Source organism: Rattus norvegicus, chromosome 3 (assembly GCF_036323735.1).
Source record: "Rattus norvegicus strain BN/NHsdMcwi chromosome 3, GRCr8, whole genome shotgun sequence".
Classification (NCBI taxonomy): Eukaryota; Metazoa; Chordata; class Mammalia; order Rodentia; family Muridae; genus Rattus; species Rattus norvegicus.
Genome location: NC_086021.1, coordinates 28,182,025 through 28,202,915, shown reverse-complemented (window position 1 = coordinate 28,202,915; position 20,891 = coordinate 28,182,025). Strand labels below are relative to the sequence as shown.

Genomic DNA, 20,891 nt, shown 5'->3' with positions numbered 1-20,891 from the left:
GCCAGGGGAGTAACAGGAGAATGGTGGCCTCAGGCTGATCCTCCAGCCCTGCCTCCCTCTGGACCATCTTTCTCTATGGGCCAACTACCCACGTGCTCTGAAGGTAAGCCCAGAAGCAGAGGACCTGCCAGCTGCCCCCTTTTCCATGGGCTCCTGTAGCGATGACCATTAGCACACCTGTGGCCAAACAGGGCTTGAAGGCTCCACCTGAGCCTCAAAGAACCCTGGCCTAGCCCACCACACTGGACACTGTGTGGTCCTGTCTGCTTCCAAAGAGGCCTTTGGACCGCCTCACCCCAGTCTCTGTGAAGAGAACACTGGAGAGCTGCCCTCAACCAACTGTTTTCAAGAGGACAAGACTCGAAGTTCCATCACTTAAGGTGACTGAAATTTCAGAGAGAGAAGCTACTCAGGAAATAGATTTAAATGGCACCTATTTTAAAGTACACTTCTTTGGAAAACCAGATCAACCAGGGATGTGTCTCAAGGTCACTAAGGCCCAAAATCTTGTCTTAGACAAGACCCAAGGGACAGTTCCAGTCTACCTCAGACCATAGGCTGCTTCCCTTCACTTCATACACCGTTTTTAGTCACCTGGAATCCTTCACAGAGTATTATGGGCTATTAAGACACTGAAGGTATATCTACTTTCAAAGAAATCTAGCAATATATGTTGCTCAAGTAGGCCTGGGCAATTTATCCCCAGTCCCTCTTACTGTTGAGAACCAGGAGCAATGTGGATCAGAGGACAACGCTGAGAGCTCGTCCTGTCGAGTAAGCCCCTCACTGGGAAGTACCAAAAGACAGAGGCGAGATTTGTGGCCACGGGTAACATGGCCCAGGGCATGGGAGACTAACTGAGGGAGCTTCAGAGAACTGAGGACAGAGAAGGAAATCCTAGACCAAGAAATCTGAGCATATGTGAAGGGAACTGAAGGTAGAGATAAGAATTGTAACCATGTGAGGAGCTCTGGGATTATTGGGTACCTGTGAGGAAACCTCAGGTCAGAAAGACTTGGGCCATGTAATAAGACCTAGGGACAGGTGAAGAGACATGGGGCATGTGAGGAGACCGGGAGACAGTGGGTAGACCTGGAGACAGTGAGGAGACCTGGAGACAGGGGGGAGACCTGGAGACAGGGGGGAGACCTGGAGACAGGGGGGAGACCTGGAGACAGGGGGGAGACCTGGAGACAGGGGGGAGACCTGGAGACAGGGGGGAGACCTGGAGACAGGGGGGAGACCTGGAGACAGTGAGGAGACCTGGAGACAGTGGGGAGACCTGGAGACAGGGGGGAGACCTGGAGACAGAGGGGAGACCTGGAGACAGTGAGGAGACCTGGAGACAGTGAGGAGACCTGGAGACAGTGGGGAGACCTGGAGACAGGGGGGAGACCTGGAGACAGGGGGGAGACCTGGAGACAGGGGGGAGACCTGGAGACAGGGGGGAGACCTGGAGACAGGGGGGAGACCTGGAGACAGGGGGGAGACCTGGAGACAGGGGGGAGACCTGGAGACAGGGGGGAGACCTGGAGACAGGGGGGAGACCTGGAGACAGTGAGGAGACCTGGAGACAGTGGGGAGACCTGGAGACAGTGGGGAGACCTGGAGACAGGGGGGAGACCTGGAGACAGGGGAAACCTGGAGACGGGGAAGACCTGGAGACAGGGGGGAGACCTGGAGACAGTGGGGAGACCTGGAGACAGTGAGGAGACCTGGAGACAGGGGGGAGACCTGGAGACAGGGGGGAGACCTGGAGACAGTGGGGAGACCTGGACAGAGGAGTGAGAAGGTCCTAAACTGCAGCAGTACCTGAGCTGTTGAACTCCGACAGTCTTGGGGACCTCTCAAGCTGCTCCTCTGGACCATATGACATCTGTCTCTTGGCTCGTCCAGCCACACTTGCTACTGACAAGAGAGGGATGGCTTGGCTCTCCTGGGGGATGAGAAGAACATTTGATCTGCTTGAGGAATCCCCTGGGTTTCTTAGAAGCATGCTATCCGAAGAAGACAGGCACTGAGCTCAGTGAGCGAACTGGCTAAGGTTCGTTGTGTCCTTTTGGCTCTAACTCTTCATACAGCCACAGGCACCTCATGCAGTCAGAACCTCAACTCTTCACTAGTAGGGAATCGTGTAACATAAGGCTATTCCCTAAGATACCAGCAATTTGCATGACAAACTCTAAAATATCACCCAGACTAGAGACTGTCATAGGTACTCATGGGTACCAAGCATTTCTTACCAACTTGAAGGAGTTCTGTTGGAGCTTTACTTGTGTGTTTCACAGTAACTTCCTCTGCCCTTGCTTCAGGGACAGGAACAGAGCAGTAAATGAAGCCACTGGCTCCCTTCTTACTAAACCCTTCTAGAGGGGAACCAGTTTTGCCCCATTTCACAGGCTATGACTGGCTTCAATTTTAACAGGAGGTACAAAATCGGAGATTCAAGACCTTGGCAACGTCCAAATCCTTCTAAGTCATACAAACAGAGCCAAGGACAAGAGGATAAGGCCAGAGGGACATGGGGAAAGGACTGATGACCCAGCCCACAGTCTCAGTACCTGGGGGCACCAGATTCACCCAGAATTATGGCCTTAGAGGCACTTCAGGACTACAGGCAGGCAACAAAGCGGGCTAATCTCACTAGTGTTTGACAAGTCTACACGCCCCAAGTCCTGTCAGTAGCATATGCAGTGCACCAGTGTGCAAATACTTAAGCGAGAATGTGAAGCCAGCCCACCACCACTTCTCAACATCTAGTTCCATAACTAGGACCACTTGCAGGATGGCTGTACTGAATGGTGAGATCTACCATCCTGACAGCGGGCTATGCACGAGGCCTGCACTCACAGGGTTGAAGAGCTCGGTAGTCAGCCCCAGGTAGTTGTGCAGAGCCAGGAAAGTCACCCGCTGCAGCCGTACCATGATGATCTGCAAGAGACACTGGGCTGTGAGACGCCTAGGCCGGGCACCAGCAGTGCCACCTGAAATGCCTGCTGGGCCCCCAGCACAGGCCACAGCTCACCTTCTCCAGGGCCCAGCAACCCACCATTTGTAGAGCAGGGTGCTAACATGAGGAACAATGGGACACATAGGAATTAAGTATAGAAATTTTTCTATAAATCTAAAATTAAAATGAAATACTTACAAATTAAAAAAAAATCTCTTTTGGGAGAATGTGAGGTCTGAATGCATCTGCACAGTTATTCATATTAATGTGAGTGTGTGTGCATGTGTGTGTGTACGCACATGTGTGTGCATGTATGCACGTGTGTGCACATGTGAGTATGCATGTATGCATGTGTGTGTGCATGTATGCACGTGTGCAGTGCATGTATGCACATGTGTGTACAAGTATGCACGTGTGTGGGTGCACATGTGGGTGTGGGTGTGTGTGAGAACAAGAGACAGATGTGTGTACATGCACATGGAGGGCCCAGATGTTGCTCCTTAGGAGTCAGCCATTACATTTGTTTTAAGGCAGGGTCTCTCCCTGAGACCTGGAACTCACTGATGGCCAACAAGCCTCCTTAGGACATGTGCCTTTAGCTTTTTGACAGTTTTCTAAAAGCAGCACTCCTGAGAATTCACATGCACAGCAGTAAGTCCTGCCAGCAAAGCCAGTTCTGCATCCTCTGGTCACCTACAATGCTGTGTTCAGTCCCAATGGGTTCCATGCCAGGATCAGCGCTAGCTCCTGAGATGGCAATGGTAGACAGAAAAGCCAGCTACAAAGAAACTCACCTGCACAACCCTCACCAGAGTTTCAGGGTATTTCTCAAAAACTCCTTGAAAAGCTGCCGCAGGAAGCCAGAGGACAGTGGATGCAACGGCTGCACGGGCAGAAACTGTTTTGTACGGTGCCGTGTGACCCTGTAACAATGACTTGGTTAGCCCTTCATGAGGGACCTAGAAAGCTCCCGGGGAATCTCTACAACCGTAGAGGTTTCTAAGGTCCTGTCTGGCTTCTACTCACATAGCTGTGTCCTTACCAGGCATGCTGTGGACACTGGTAATTTTCTTTTCTTTTCTTTTCTTTTTGGAGCTGGGGACTGAACCCAGGGCCTTGTGCTTGCTAGGCAAGCACTCTACCACTGAGCTAAATCCCCAACCTCAACACTGGTAATTTTAATGTAAGCCAAACTCTGTCACAGCAAAACATTGCAAAGGTTTGGCTGACAAGAGTTGTAGGTCAGGCCCACTGACCTCCATGTTTACTGGGTAATGCTTTTCATGCTCTCTCCTGAGACTCACAAGGGCTGGCTCTTCAACATCCAACCCTGGCTATAAACCCTTGCCAAAAGGGTACAAAAGACCCAACCCATTTATATGCTGTCTGAAAAGGTCACCAAAAGTAGACAGCATCACCATCAAATAGTCACACAATAGTTGTCATACACTTGCTGGAGCCGCCATGCATGTCCTGGTGTCCCCATGGAGCCACGGCGTTGCTTCCAGAACACAGCACATGTGCGGATGCTGTAATGCACACATCCAGGTTCCTATTTTTGCTAAATATTGGGGGAAGGGGTGTCCTAGGTCACATGGTATCTACATTCTTAACTCTGTAAAAATCAAAACAAAGCCGAGCCAAATTTCTACCAGATAACAAAACAAAAACCAACAAAAACCACACCAAATTATCTTCCATAATGACTGCCATTTTGAATTCCCACCAGCAGTGAGTTGAGTCCCTGCTCCTGTGTCCTTACAGTATTACTACTATCAGAATTACAGAGTGCAGCCGCCCCTAGTGCTTGGAGACCTTTAGAACTTCCTGCATAACTGAAATACCTCATGGCAGATTAGGAAAGGTTCAAGAGGCTGGGTATGGTGCCCATGCCTTTAATCCCAGCACTCAAGAGGCAGAGGCAGGTGGATCTCTGTGAGTTACAGAGCTACAGAGCTAGTTCCAGGACGGCCAGGGCTACACAGAGAAACCCTGCCTGTTACCTGTCTAACTTGCTGTTTTATGCTGTTGCTAAGGGTATAAGGAAACTTTCTCATGTTCTAGTTAATTGCAGGTTCTATTATGTTCTGTGCTTTGGTGTCCTTGGAAACCAAGCCAACAGAAGTCTGTTAGAGCTGCTTTGTACAGCTAGCTACAATAAGCTTGGACCTGAGGCACCTGTCAAGCAGCTCCTCCTGCACCTATGGGTAAGATTTTCTGGTTTTTGCTTTTATAAGCTGCCCCTGGGATGGACCCCAAAATGAGAAAGACATCTGTACCAATATAAGAAGCCATTTGGAATAAGACTTCCATTTTGAGTAGGAGTTGAACAAAGTTTAATTCCCGAGACCTCTATGGGAACTGACAACCTGGTTGGCAAGTTAAGACATGAATATTAAACAAGGCAAGTCCCCTGCCACAGGTGGATACTCTAACCAATGGAAACAGGATAATGTACAACAGAGGCATGTTTCTAAGGAAACCCCCATCCCTAAATCCTGATTGGTGGGATAACTTGGCACAGATATTTGTGGATTTTAGGCTTAAAAAGCTCTGAAGAATCTTAACTCAACGTCACAGCTAGCTTCCAAGTCTGGTCTGTGGCCCCGATCGATCCGTCTTGGGGTATGGCATTCAATAAACCATCCCTGTTTGACTGAGATCAGTGTTTGAGTGGTTTGTGTGGCAATTCCCAGACAACGATGACGACGATGACGACAACAACAAGAAGAAGAAGCAGAAAAGGCTGAAGATATTTTAGGAGGCAGAGCCTTGAAATTTTATAGGTCCCATTTCTTCTGCGTTCTTTTGTGGATGCAATGTGACCCTTCATGTCATCACGCTTTCTCTACCATTATGTAATCCAAATACAGCCGTCCTCCCTTCCAAGGACTGTATCACACTAGTGAGAAAAGTAACTAAGGTTTGTCAGGAAAGGTGCTCCAGGCTCCCATACATAAGCCAGATAAACTCACTGGTTGTGTAGAATACATTCCATAATTGGTACCCTATCTGAGCTAACAAGATGTCTGACCATGCTTCCCCACATTCATAGAACATTATAATCTTTCTCTTACTGTTGTGCTTACACCTTGTAGGTCTTCTCTAGAAGGCTGGGTTTTTAGCTGTTACATTGTAGAATATCAAACTGGGTAGGGTCCACACAATAGCATGTGTCTGTGGGCTGTGGGTTCTAATCTCCAAAGCCTCAGGTCTCATGTTTTGCTCCACTACCAAATATTGCTCAGGAATTAGCCTGAGATCTAGGCTAAAGTCTGAATATTATTCTAATTCTCATTTCCTTTGTTCTGCTGCTTATGGCTTATCCTGAGATTTAAAGAGGTTCATGGGCAGAATTGGTGGGTCTTTGTTTCTGATGTCTCTGCTCTCTTAAGTGATATAAATAGTCACAATCCCATGGGTTAAGACAAAAGCTAGAGCTGGGCATGAGAAACTCTGTCTTGGGAGAAAAATCCAGTTAGGTATGGTGGACACAGTCATCTCAGTACGTGAAAGTAGAGGCAGGAGGATTCCGAGCAATTCTGTCTCAAAACAGAGTCTGGAGATGCTATCTCTACAGTAGAGCCCTTGCCTAGCACGCGAGGACTGGGTTCATCCTTATCTACCCACGAGAGCCTACAAAAACATACAAAGGGCCTACAAACACCGGTAGTCCAGGGCTCTCAACCCCTGAAGGAAGAATCCTTTAGTTTACTGTCCTGTTTCCTGCACAGATTCCCCAGTTGACAACCTGGACCATAACCATGAGTTTGTCTTTTTTCAATGTGTGAGTGTGTATAGACAAACACACACATGTGAGCACAAGAGCACAAATGGTGCAGTGTGAGTGTGCAGGGCAGCTCTTTCACTGCACCTTGCTTAGCTTCTGCTTCTAGCCTCTTCTGCCTCTGCTTCCCATCTCGGGCATCTGTAGACCAGGCCGGCCTCAAGCTCACAAGGATCCATCTGCCTCTAGACTGCTGAGATTAAAGGGTGTGCTATCATACCTACTGTACTCTGTCTTTAAGTGGCTTCTTTCTTTGATAATTAATCCATGTAATTACTAGCTGAGTCAAGTTTTAGCAATCAGAGTGTCTTGTGACACCCCAAGTCAATACCCAGCACAAACCTGTGACATGCCACCACTGATCTGATCTCAACCACAGAGCTAGTACAAGCAGCCTGGGGTCAAATCTTCCCATCACCTGGTTTGAAAACAATATTTTAGAGGCAGCCCATGGGGCAGGTGGATCTCTTGAGTTCAAGGCCAGTCTGGTCTACAGAGCAAGCTGCAGGAGAGCCAGGGCTGCACATAGGAACCCTGTCTCAAACAAACAAACAAAAAAAAAAAAAAAAAAAAAAAACCAAAAAAAAAAAGGGCAAGAGAAGAAAAAAGAGTGTTTTGAGCACAGTGTCACTCATTAATTACGTACTGTCGATAGATCATACAGCTAAACTATCTATCAATGAGCCTTGAGGGGGAAGGCTGAGCTCTGCTCTTTAGCACTCACTTGAATTGTGTACACAGATAACAGTACGTCCTCCCAAGGTCTGGAGAGTGGTTCTACAACGCACCTATAACACCATCTGCGGTCTCACACAAATGGACAGCAAGAGACGGGGAAGCTCCTGACCTCAAGGACAGAGCAAAAGTATACAGAGGTGTGGGGGACTCAGGAAGGCTGGTGACATCTCTGTTATCCATATTCAGAGGACAACAGAGTAAGCTCTTAAAACTGAGTACGGTACCACACACCTACAATTCTAATATTTGGGAGGCAGATGCAGGAGAATTGACATGTATGAAGCTAGTCTGAGTTATATAGCAAGTTTCAGGTCAACCTTGAGTCTAACAAAAAGAATGTGGAGGGGCTGGAGAGATGGCTCAGCGGTTAAGAGCACTGACTGTTCTTCCAGAGGTCCTAAGTTCAATTCCCAGCAACCACATGGTGGCTCGCAACCATCTGTAATGGGATCTGATGCCCTCTTCTGGTGTGTCTGAACAGCTACAGTGTACTTATATACATTAAATAAATCTTTTTTTTTTTAAGGGTGTGGAGGTGGAGGTGAGGGGCAGAAATGAGCAGATCTCTAAGCTCACTGGTCAGCTAGTGGAACTAGCTGAAATAAGTAACTGGTAAGCTTAGGCTGAGAAATCTTGTCTCAGAACTAAAGGTAGAAAGGAATTGAAAAAAGGCTCCTAGGGGTTGGGGATTTAGCTCAGTGGTAGAGCGCTTGCTTCCCTGGGTTCGGTCCCCAGCTCCGAGGGAAAAAAAAAAAAAAAAGAAAGAAAGAAAGAAAAAAGGCTCCTAGCATCTGCCCTTTGCTGTGACAAACATCGCACGTGTATACATGCCAAAGCCGTAATTTTAATTTTAAAAAAGGATATGTACACACACCCACATTAAAAGGTCATATACGCTACATTGCACACATCAATTTCTTTCATTAAAAAGAAGGTTCAAGAGAAATGATGAAGAGCTTAAGAGAACTTGCTGCTCTTGCTGGGTTCAATCCCCGTGATGGCTCAGACCTGTCTGTACTCTGAGTTCCATGGGACTCAGGACTCTCCTGGCCTCCAGAGTGACCAGGAATACAAGGTCTATACATGCAGAAAAATGCTCATAAATGCAAAAAATAAGCATCTAAAAATAAAGTTGAAATTAACAATTACAAACTCAATGAAAGGGGACTAAAGAAATGGTTCGGCACTGAAGACCTGGGTTCGGATCCTGTCACTCACACGGCCACTAACAACTGCTTATGACAGTTCCACGGGAACCCTCTTCTGAACTTCGTGGGATCCTGCACATGTGTGGCACACAAAAATATTCGCAGGCACACATATAAACATCCTTGCAGGCATAAACATAGTGCATACACTAAAAATAAAAATAAGCAATTCAATGGAAGACAATGGAAAACCAGGCTAAGTCTGACACACATACATACACACACACACACACACACACACACACACAAATTACATTGAAATTACATATACTAAATTACACATAGTAGTAGGTTTAAAAGAAAGATAAGTTGGACTAGTTCTATATTTTTTTGTTTTTTTTTTCATTTGATTTGTTTCTAAATTTATTTTATTTATTTTGTGTACATAAGTACACTGCAGCTGTCTGCAGACACACCAGAAGAGGGCATCTGATCTCATTACGGATGGTTGTGAGCCACCATGTGGTTGCTGGGATTTGAACTCAGGACCTCTGGAAGAGCAGTCGGTGCTCTTAACCACTGAGCCATCTTTCCAGCCTGGACTAGTTCTATATTTGTTGGATCTCAAAAATATGTGTCTCCTGCAGCTTCTTCAGGAAGCTAACAGAGAGTTTGCTTCACCAAAATGAGAAAGGGGACGGACAAGGAGGAGGAGGAGGAGGGAGCAAGAGGCCCCTCCAGCAGAGTACAGGGAATCCCAGGGAGCATGAGAGACGGGATGGGGAAGGCGGGGGAATGGGGGGAGGACAGTTTCCCAGAGAAAAGTGCTCTTCATGGAGCACAAGCCAGGGCAAACCTCTGTAATGTTAACTGCAAGAGAACAAAACCTGACAAGCAGCCAGTCCCCTAGGACACTCTGCATCTCAGCTGTGAAAGACATGATGGCGCCTTAGCTTAAGCCCTGTGGTTAGAAACAAGGGGATGGGAGAAGCAGTGAGAGCACGGTGGGCATGTGAGAGGGGCTCTCTGTGAGTTGGAGGCCAGTGAGTTCCAGGACGGCCAGCGCTAAGTAGGGAGACTGCCCCCAAAAACAAAAACAAAACAAAAAAAATAAATAAATAAATTTTAATTGTAAATGTAATAACCACAAAAATTTGGTGAGACTGAAAAATGACCAGGTAATAGCCTTACAGTGGTGATTCTCTTCAGCGTCATCTTTCCTACCTCATCCAGTCTTGAAAGATGGACTGCTCCTTTAGGGAAGGGGGCCAGCCTGATATGTACACAGTGGGATAGTCAATTAAAGAGAAACCCTGGCCCTGGCCACAGCCATGACCTACTTCCTGCCATAGTCATTGCATGCTGGAATAAATGATATTCAGTTTAAAAATCACGAGGCCAGGATCAAAAACAAGTAACAAAGAAAGGTCCGTGCCACAGTTTACATGACATTTTTTGCTAAAAGAAAAACTAGCTAAAAATAAACATCTAAAAATAAAGTTGAAGGTTAGGGTTAGGGTTAGGAGGAAGGATGCAAATATCAAGTGGCTACCTGGTCTACCTACCCCACATAGACCAGCATCCTTCTACACACCTGAAGCATCCTCAGAGCAAGCTCCAGCACCAAGAACACATGACCACTATCTCTTGGTCAACTCCATCAGCCCATGTTAGTAGCTTCTTCAAGGCCAAGTATCAGTCTTTCAAAGACAATTGAAAGACACTCAAAGATGGATGTCTAAAAAGGGGAAAACCCTTGGGCAAGCAACCTCCCCAACTCAGGTCAAGTGGGGCACAGTAAGACACAAAGGTCCCATTTATGCCTCTAGGCCACCAAACAAGACTAAGCATTCTTTGCCTATCTGATAGGCAGCAGTGTAGACACACAAGACACCTCAGCATATTTGCATGCATGCTTGGGCTCCTGGGTTCAACATGTCTGAATACCCCACATAAGGCTCGATTCAACTTCTCTGCACTGCATGGTCTAGAATAGAGGTGTGAGGGTTAACCTTGTGAACTTGGACAGATTTGGCATCAGTATTGAAACACACTCTACGGTGTGTAGAAAGGTTTTCACTAACAGGGAAGCCCCACCTTGAATGTGGGGCTATGCCAGGGGTTCGATCTCACAATTCTGCTATCATTCCTTCTCCTCCACAATAGGCCATACCTTTAAACTGTGAGCTGAAATGAGCCCTGCCTTCCTTAATTGCCTTTGTCAGGGTTTCTGTCATTAGCAACAAGAAATATAACTACGGGGCTGGAGAGATGGCTCAGCAGTTTAAAGCACTGACTGCTCTTCCAAAAGTCCTGAGTTCAAATCCCACCAACCACATGGTGGCTCACAAGCATCTGTAACAAGATCTGATGCCCTTTTCTGGTGTGTCTGAAGACAGCAACAGTGTACTCACATATATAAAATAAATAAATAAATCTTTGAAAGAAAGAAAGAAAGAAAGAAAGAAAGAAAGAAAGAAAGAAAGAAAGAAAGAAAGAAAGGTAACTAGCCAGGTGTGGAGGCCTAAGCCTTCGGGCCCAGCAGATGAGAGAGATACAGGCTGAGGTGATTTGTTCTGTTCCCTTCTGTATGTGAACGGATACAAAAAGGCATAAAGAATAAAGAGATGGCTCAGTGGTTAAGAACACCGACTGCTCTTCCAGAGGTCCTGAGTTCAATTCCCAGCAACCACATGGTGGCTCACAACCATCTGTAATGGGATCTGATGCCCTCTTCTGGTGTGTGTGAAAACAGCTACACAGTACAAAATAAATAAATCTTAGAAGGAGGAGGAGGAGGAAGAGGAGGAGGAGGAGGAGGAGAAGAAGAAGAAGAACAACAACAACAACAACAACAACAAGAGGAGGAGGAGGAAGAGGAGGAGGATGTGGATGTTGGGGGCAGTAGCATACTTGTAATCCCAGGACTCAGGAGGCAGAGACAGGAGGAACAAGAGTGTGAGGCAAGGGGCTGGGGATTTAGCTCAGTGGTAGAGCGCTTGCCTAGGAAGCACAAGGCCCTGGGTTCGGTCCCCAGCTCCGAAAAAAAGAACCAAAAAAAAAAAAAAAAAAAAAAAGAGTGTGAGGCAAGCCTGGGTTATCCACAATAAGGTCCAAGAACCAGAGAAAGAAAGACAGACAAAGAAGAAATAGAAAGGACCACCAAAGCCTTACTAAATGCATTCTATTTTAAGCACAATGTCTAAGTTGTTCCCACAGACACCTCCTTAACTAGGATGAGAGGGCCCTTCTCATCCTAGACAGCCCCTCTCACCTTTGTAGATACAGGACTCATGGTCTAGCAAGACATGAAGCACAGAGGGCTAGCCAGAGATGCCTGGACACTTATGGCAAGGAGGGAGTGGGGGTACTCACAGTGATCACATCCAAAATGCTGAGGAGACTGTGGACACTGTCCCCTGGCAGGACCTCTTTGACCACCACCTCGGTGCCATCCTGCGCTTAGAGAACAGAACAACAGGTGTCAGTACAGAGCAAAGAGGCCCAGCTGGCACCCAGGACAGTTGGCATGCAAGATTTCATCTCTGAGTTGCTATAAAGCAGGCATCAGACGAGAGCACAGGATCCTTGCTCGAGTCAGCAGGATTGAGAGATACCACACACAGGGCTGCAGAAGTGCTCAACAGTACAGAACCTGCTGAGCGTCTGCAGGATCCAAGCTGGGCTCCCAGCACCCACTTCAGGGGGCTCACAATTACCTGCTCACTTCAGGGGACCTCTACCCTCGCATGCATGTAACACATGCACCAATATACAAAATAATTTTTTTAAAAGAGATACCATAAGCTTGAAAGAAGATGATAAATGTTTAAATAAATGAATAAATGATCCCCATGGCTTGCTCAACCTTTTCGGTTCTTTTGTTTTGTTTTGCTTTGTGTTTTTTATAGTATCTCGAACTACCTGTCCAGGGTTACTGGCAGCAGTCAGCTGGGCCTTCTCCCATCAGTCATCAATCAAGAAAATGCCTCTCAGACATTGCCCACCAGCCAATCTGGTGGGAGAAGTTTTGCTCAGTTGAATCTCCCTCTTCCCAAGTGACTCTAGCTTGTTGTCAAGTTGGCGTTTGACTACCAACATTGTGCTTGTGTGTTTATGTGTGTATGTTGTTCTTCAGAGGCTGTTCACCTTTTTGATTTTAGTTTAGTTTGAGACAGGATCTCACTATGTAGACCAGACTGGTCTTGAACACCCAGAGATCCGGCTGCCTCTGCTTCCCATGTGCTAGAATTAAATGCAGGCACCACCATGCCTGGTTACCTTGTTTTTTTGAGACAGGATTTCTGAACTCCCCAAGTGTGCCAGTCTGACTTGTCAGTGAGCAACACACATCTGACTGTCATCATGTCACCAACACTGCATCACAGATCCACACTGACAGACCTGACATTTAATATTTTCAATTACTACTGTGTGTGTGTGCCATGGTGTGCACGTGTAAAGGCTGGATTGGAAATTTGCCCTCTCTCTGTGGGGCTCCAGGGGTAGGTTGTCAGTCTGGCAGGGGTAGGTTGTCAGTCTTGCAGGGGTAGGTTGTCAGTCTTGCAGGGATAGGTTGTCAGACTTGCAGGGGTAGGTTGTCAGTCTTGCAGAGCAGAACCTTTAACTGCTGAGCCATCTCACTGAGCCATACTTGACATTTGGGGAGAGTTGAGCTGGGGACAGTCTTACCATTAGGATTGAGTAGGATGGTGGCTCATGCCTGTATCCTGTCACTCTGGTTCTTTTTTTTTTTTTTTTTTTTTTTCCCCGGAGCCGGGACCGAACCCAGGGCCTTGCGCTTCCTAGGCAAGCGCTCTACCACTGAGCTAAATCCCCAACCCTGGGGACAGTCTTACTATGTGTGGCAATTCAATATTATAAAAATAAATGTTACTTTTAAGAGACTAGAACTTGGGGCGAAGAGATGGCACTGTGGTTAAGAGCACTGACCATCCTTTGTGGTGACTTGTTTCCTTTTTTTTCTTTTTCTTTCGGAGCTGGGGACCGAACCCAGGGCCTTGCGCTTGCAAAAGCGCTCTACCACTGAGCTAAATCCCCAACCCCCATGGTGACTTGTTCCCATAGGCAGTCAGTGAATAAATAACGAACGGTGAGTAGTGGTGGCAGCACATACCTTCAACTCCAGCACTTGGGAGGCAGAGGCAGGCAGATGTATGAGAATCCCAGGCCTGCCTGGTCTGTATAATGAGTTCCAAGCCAGCCAGGGTTACATATTGGCCTGAACACATGATATTTATTTATACATACAAGCATTATTTGTGGGTCAGAGATATGGAAAAATGCACCTATATATTAGCTTAGTCTATAAAAGTTAATACATGGGGGGTTGGGGATTTAGCTCAGTGGTAGAGCGCTTGCCTAGCAGACTCAAGGCCCTGGGTTCAGTCCCCAGCTCCGAAAAAAAGAAAAAAAAAAGTTAATACATGGTAAATCCAAGACAAGTAAGGTTGGCTATAACATTGTTTTCTTAAAGGCAGGCTAAACAAACAGGCCGCGTGCACAGTAGGGCATCAGTAATGTCTTAAGTCACCTCACAGTATATTAACTCTGGCTACAAGTTCTAATGTCTCTCTCTCTCTCTCTCTCTCTCTCTCTCTCTCTCTCTCTCTCTCAAGATTTATTAATTTGTTATATAAGTACCCTGCTGCTGTCTTCAGACACACCAGTAAGCAGCACTACTTCATGGCTCCTGCCTCAGTTCCTGCCTCTAGGTTTCTGCCTTGAGTTCCTGTCCTGACTTTCTTTGATGACTGACTGTGATATGGAACTATAAGCTAAAATAAACCATTTCTTCCCAAGTTGCTTTTAGTCATAGTGTTAACACACCATGTTAACACACACACTCATGCACGTGTACACACACACACACACACACACACACACACACACACACACACACACACGAGGACCAATGGAAATGATCCTGCCAAATCCAGCCACAGCTTCCCAATACACTGCTTATGTCCTCCAAACCTGGAGTAATGAGACTGACTACAAAGGAGGCCACTGTAGAAAACTGTAACCAAATTTAGTTTTATTATCAATAAAAATTATAATTTTTGAGTCAGAGACGTGTTTGGGTCTAACAGTGAAGATGACACGTCAGGTGTGCTGGTTCAGGCTGTAATCCCAGCGCTCAAGGACAGCTGGGCTATGGAGTGAGTTCCAGGTTGTCCGTGGACTATGAATGAAAGTGTCTCAATGTGTGTTTGTGTATTGTGTTGCCAAAATAAGGATGGCAGCTCTGTTTGAACGCTGGGATAAGCGTTCTTTTTTTTTTCTGAACAACTAAGATTAAAATTCTACACTAACTTTTTTTTTAACATTTATTCATTTATTATATATAAGTACACTGTAGCTGTCTTCAGACACACCAGAAGGGGGCATCAGATCTCTTTACAGATGGTTGTGAGCCACCATGTGGTTGCTGGGAATTGAACTCAGGACCTCTGGAAGAGTAGTCAGTGCTCTTAACCACTGAACCATCCCTCCAGCCCTACACTAACTTTTTAAAATTTTTTTTTAATTTTTATTTTACGTACACTGGTGATTTGACTGCATGTGTGTCTATGTGAGAGCGTCGGATCCCCCAGGACAGGAGTTACAGTTGTGAGCTGCCATGTGGGTGCTGCAAATTGAACCTGGGCCTCCTGGAAGAGCAGCCAGTGCTCTTGACCATTGAGCCATCTCTCCAGCTCCCATACACTAACTTCTTGACAGCAAGCTTTTCACAGCCTTAAAGTGATAGACAGCTAAGTGAGAGCCCAGAACCCTGCCCCACCCTGGCCACTGACTCACAGCATCTTGGATGCAGACCTCCAGCCGTCCATCCTGAACCACATAGATGCTGATGTCAGGCTCCCCAGGTTGGAATACATGCTCCCCCTCTTGCAGTTGCACAAAGACCATGTGTTTACAAAGTTCCAAGAATAGTGGCTTCTCAAAGTGGCCTAGAACCCTGCAACAAACAGAACATATGCTCTCCAGGGAGGAAGACATAGGCCATTTTGTACAGTGGTCTTAGCTCTCGGCCTCAGAGTCTGTCCCTTGGCCTGGTTATGATTATAGAGGCTTAGACCTCTATAAGACTGATTCAGCTTATCTAGTCTTCTAGGCTATCAGGATTTTAAACCTCTGAGATGATTATTAGCTCAAAAACTTTTCAATCTGTGAGTAATAATGTAAGCCAAACAGAAAACAGAAGGCAATGCCCACCACCAATGATGTACAAGTGTAAGAAAGGAAAGTGGACTCTGAGGGGGCTCAGCAGGGAAAGAAAGGCTGGCCCCACAAGCCTGACAACCTCAAGCTCAACCCTCAAAGCCCACATAGGTCAGTCACTGTTCTAAGGCTATGAAGAAATATCATTACCCTGGCAACTCTTATAATTTGTGAGCTTGCTTAGTTTCCAAGGTTTATAGCATTATCGTGGTAGGAAGCATGGTGACATGCATGATGCAGGAGCAGTAGCTGAGAGCTTCATCCTGGTCCACAGACATGTATGGTGGGGGGGGCTTTTGAAACCTCAAAGTCCATCCCCAGTGACACACTTTCTCCAACAAGGCCACACCCCCAATCCTTCTGAAATAGTGCCACTCCCTTATGACTATGCATTCAAATACATGAGCCTGTTGGGACCATTCTTATTCACACCACACCACATAAAGATGGTGAGAGGAGAACTAACTCCATAAAATTATCCCGATTTCCACACATGTGCTGTGACACATGTGTACACAGCCTCACTTATACACCCTGCCCCACAATAGCAATAATACATTTCAAAAGTTAAAAATAATGTACTATTAAAAAAAGAAAGCTGACAGATGGTACATGGATGTCAGCATTCAGTAGGAAACGGTATGGGATCGCAAGCTGAAGGCCAGCTTAGGCTACACAGCAAAATCCTGTCAGGAACGGGGAGAGAGTAACGGGGTGGGGTGTGGGAGCCATCTTGCAGTTTCTGACCCATGCACAACTTCTCGTACTTATTCTGGAGTTTGCCATAGGGGATAGAAATGCTGCCAACTGGTAAGTAGAACAGGAAGGAACAGCTAAAAAGGTGAGCCGACCACGAGATTCCACACACCTGAAGCACCCCGGACTCTGTTGAACATTTCTGCTACCATGAAGCATGGAAGCCAGTCTCAAGGTGAGAAGAAAACAGGCTTTGCCAACAATCCCTGATATAGGAAAGCTACGTCAGACACAATCCAAGGAAGGAAAGCAGACGTCTCCAGAGACACGCCCTAGACGGACCCTCGGGCCGCCCATCCGCTGACTTACCGAACATTCTTCAACATGTACAAAACTTCAGACGGCAGATGAGAGTTCTTCACATCAAACTCGGTGAGGTCAGCCTCGAGCAGGGAGGGTGGGGGCTCTTTTGGCTGCAAAGTAGGATATTCTTTCTTAAAGCGCAGAATCCTGCAAAGCACAGACATTTAAGTAAGAAATCACAGCGCGCAAACCCAACACTATGGGCACTTCGAGGCCTGAAGAAGCTTCTGCCTTGGTGTGTCCCGACATGGGAGGAGCCATAGCAGTGGTAGGGACCTTAAGGAAATTCTCAGTACCTCTTGGCCAAAGAGAGCACTTTGGTCCTCTTCCTTACTCGCTGCCGGGGTGCAGCGGTATTCCCAACCAAGGTATGGGGGAGTGTGGTCACCTGCAGAACCAAGAGAAAGCTTTCAGCCTCAGAGTCTGTCCCCTGGACCTGGCTATGATTTGCTACCTCCCTGACCTGAGCTACTAGGGGCTGCCCTCACCAACCCCCACCCACCTGGTTTCTTGAAAGAGATATAGCAATCAAGGACAAAGGGATACTATTTGGACGAGAGCACACCACACAGTCCCATAAACCCCACAGAAGAGTCCTCACTGCCCTCAAGTGGCCAAGCCTGAGGAGAGAGGGAGAAAGCAGAAGGAACCAGCTATAGCAACTAACCAGAGGTGAACAAGGATTCAGACCAGCCTGCTTATCCCTAGCCTCTGACCCTCAGTGCAGGAGTTATGATCTGCAACTCCCACAAACAGAAAAGAAGCCACACGTTTTTACCTTAGAGTAAATGTGGTCATTGGGGAACCGTACCATCCTACCAGCGTTCCCGGGAGCTAGGTCCTTCTTTGGCTCACCTTTCCCAATCGTTCAGTGACCACCCACCTTGGGACAAACCCATGCCCTCTGTGCCTGTCCATTCTGTATCCAGGAATATTTCTGAAAAGCAGTTTCCTATCCTATGTCTTTTTTTCGGAGCTGGGGACCGAACCCAGGGCCTTGCACTTGCTAGGCAAGCGCTCTACCACTGAGCTAAATCCCCAACTCCTGCTATTTCTTATTAACACAAACCAGCACTTTAGAAAGCCCAAGTGCCCGTCCTTAGCAGTTATCAAAGCAGTTCACATATTTTAAAGCCAGAGATATACACCCATCGACACCATGCCTCCCTGGCCACCTCCAGGGCACGTGAGGTGTCTCTAGGTAAATGCATTGGTTCTTAGGGGAGGTAGATAACATTCAGCATGACTTAAACCATCTCCTAAATCCTATATCCAGCAGCAGAAGCCCTGGGACCAGAGCAGATGACAGCATGTGTCAGGAGCTGCAGAGAGCAGGGGCTTGAGGGCCTGGCAGACAGCAGATCCCCATTCCACAAAGGCCTGTTTAGAACAGACTCACCACCACCTTGTGCAACACAGGGCTTCCATACAAGTTACCTTCCTCATGATCTTCCGGCCATAAAACATAACTTTGTCTCTCTTCCGGAATCTGTACTGAGGAGTGGGTTCTGCTCGTCCTGTGAAAGGAGAGAGGAAGCATGTGAGATGACAGGGATCTGGGCGACTAGCCTTGAATGGTTGTGTGGTGAACATGGCTGCAACTACAATAGAGTGCAAGTACAAAACAGGCCCTGAATGTGATGGTGCTGACAGCAAGTCACGCTCTACCCTATCCCTGGCTACTGCTCAGACAGTCGACACAGCATGCTCTATCCTATCCCTGGCTACTGCTTAGTCGGGAAAGCAGTAACATAGGAGACTCATCTTCAAAGAGTCAGGAATTTCTTCTGTTCTCACTGGATCCTGGCTTTAGAGAGAACAGAAAAGATCTATGACAGACTAGGATCACCAACCTGGCCCCAGTAGGTGAGCATTTTCCAACAAGACTTCGAGGGAAGCTTCAAGAAGCTCTAAATACCTCATAGGACACAAATGCAGCAGAATCCCCACTGCTCAGCCAGAGTCCAAACCAAGGTACTCACGGAATCTGCTCACTTTTCTGTACACGAAAAAGGCGGCGAGACCAACGAAGGCCAGCGTAAGGAGGACGCCTATTCCAATGCCCATCAGCTACACAGGATGGGAGATAACACAAGTGTCATCGAGGCTGAACACAGCCGGAAGCTTATCAGGGCCCACCCCCTGGGCAGCCCACAGAGATTACCATGGTAGACTGGGAATGCTCCTCCATGAAATGCAGCCCCCAGGAGCTCAGGGCGGTCCCCAAACAGTAGCCAGCCTGAAGAGAGAACACAGTCAGGGGTGGGCAGACAAGGGGCCCCATTTCTCAGTCTTAGCTTCATTAGAGAACAAAAGTAAGTCAGAAGCTAGGGAGAAAATTAATAGCCCTGAAGATTGTTGAGAAACAGGGCTTAACAGACAATTCGGCAGACAAGGCATTTACAGCTGAGTCTGAGAACCTGAACTTAATCCTGGAAACCCGTATGGTGCCAAGATAGAACAGACTGCATAAGCTGTTCTCTCCTCCACACTATGTAGAATTACATTTATATAGTTACACACACACGCAAAGAAATGTAATAACTTTATTTATACTTGTCTTTTTTTTAAATATTTACTTATTATGTAGTGTTCTGCCTCGATGCCAGGAGAGGGCACCAGATTTCACTGGTTATGAGCCACCATGTGATTGAATTCCACATCCCTGGAAGAACAGCCAATGTTTTTAACCTCTCGGACATCTCTCCAGCCAAGTAACTACATTTTTAATTTTAGAGAAAGGATCAATGGTCTTGCTGGGGTGCTGAGATCCTCTGAGCTCAACTGTAAGGACAGAAAAGCAGCAGCCTGTCTCATGAGCTATTTGTGCTACTGGCAAATACCACGTGCGTTAATAAGCCCAACTTCTGGCTCTCCAGTCCTAAGAAGCCCAGGGGAGGTCAAAGCCATCTCTTGGTTCCTCTGGATACCAACAGGACTAGGGTCACAAACCCCAGGATCCATGAGAGCCCATTCGGAACGAATGCTCAGAAACTCCTGAGAGTGTGTCAAGAGTGTGGCATGTGGGGTTGGGGATTTAGCTCAGTGGCAGAGCGCTTGCCTAGCAAGCACAAGGCCCTGGGTTCGGTCCCCAGCTCCAGAAAAAAAAAAAAAAAAAAAAAAAGAAAAGAAAAAAGAAAAGAAAGAGTGTGGCATGCACATTCATGTTAGTCCCAAGTATTTGAAAGGATGAGGCAGGAGGATCATATGCACCCAGGAGTTCCAGCCCAGCCTAGACAACCAGTGACATGTGGTCTTCAAAACAAAAAAGGACACTGGACAAAAAGAAGCCCCAAGGGTAGATCCATCTGGAGTTTGAGACATCCAATATCGGTTCACATCCCAAAAGAGAAATGACAGAGAGTCCTGTCCCCCGCCACCTGTGGTCTCCAAGAAGGCACTGAGAGTACTTTAGATATTCAAGGACCAGTTCCAGGATAGGGAAGGTGGCAGGGGAGCAAGAACTCAGGATGTGGGTGAGGGGTGACCCACAAGGGAAGCTGTCCCCAAAAGCTAAGGACAAAACAAAAAACAAAACAAAACAAAAAAACAAAAAAAAAAAAACAGACCTGCAGCTGTTCCTCAGTCCTCCAATATCCAGCCACCCCTTTCTCCCAAGCAGTTAGGAACGAACAGTGCAGGGCCCACAGTTTCTAACTGACTGCTGAGGACCAAAGCCCAGCCTTAAAAATGAACAGCGTGCCTCAGTCAGCCATCCCTGCCAGAAACCCAAAGAGAGCTGAAGGCCACACAACAAAGAACCCCAAAGGTACAGTCCTGCATCCTAACAGAGTAAGTGGGCGGCCTAGAGAACTCAGCTTTGTGATCCTGGTTGAAAAGGCAAACAATTGAGTCTTGTTTAAGGATGAGGAGGAATAGGTTCCACTAAGTACGCTCTGCAGAAGTTGGTGTTTCATGCCTTTAATCCCAGCCCTGGGAAGGCAGAGGCAGGAGGCTGAGTTCC

The 20,891-nt window shown here is 47.0% G+C and overlaps 1 protein-coding gene across 5 annotated transcripts in view; it reads right to left on the bottom strand.

Annotated features, from left to right (window-relative positions):
• The window catches only part of Pnpla7 (patatin-like phospholipase domain containing 7), a 79,004-nt gene that overhangs the window by 56,758 nt on the left and 1,355 nt on the right, over window positions 1–20,891 (bottom strand). For all 5 annotated transcript variants that reach the window (XR_005501774.2, XM_039104252.2, XM_039104253.2 and 2 more), the window contains exons 2-11: window positions 19,092–19,166; window positions 18,910–18,997; window positions 18,365–18,444; window positions 17,224–17,315; window positions 16,934–17,074; window positions 15,446–15,605; window positions 11,999–12,079; window positions 3,745–3,873; window positions 2,851–2,931; window positions 1,813–1,936 (exon numbers count right to left, since the gene is read on the bottom strand). Coding sequence is in view for 4 of the 5 variants with exons in the window: in XM_039104252.2 (XP_038960180.1) it covers window positions 1,813–1,936; window positions 2,851–2,931; window positions 3,745–3,873; window positions 11,999–12,079; window positions 15,446–15,605; window positions 16,934–17,074; window positions 17,224–17,315; window positions 18,365–18,444; window positions 18,910–18,997; window positions 19,092–19,166 (1,051 nt within the window). In the remaining variant the exon portion in view is untranslated. The remainder of the gene's footprint in view (window positions 1–1,812; window positions 1,937–2,850; window positions 2,932–3,744; window positions 3,874–11,998; window positions 12,080–15,445; window positions 15,606–16,933; window positions 17,075–17,223; window positions 17,316–18,364; window positions 18,445–18,909; window positions 18,998–19,091; window positions 19,167–20,891) is intronic.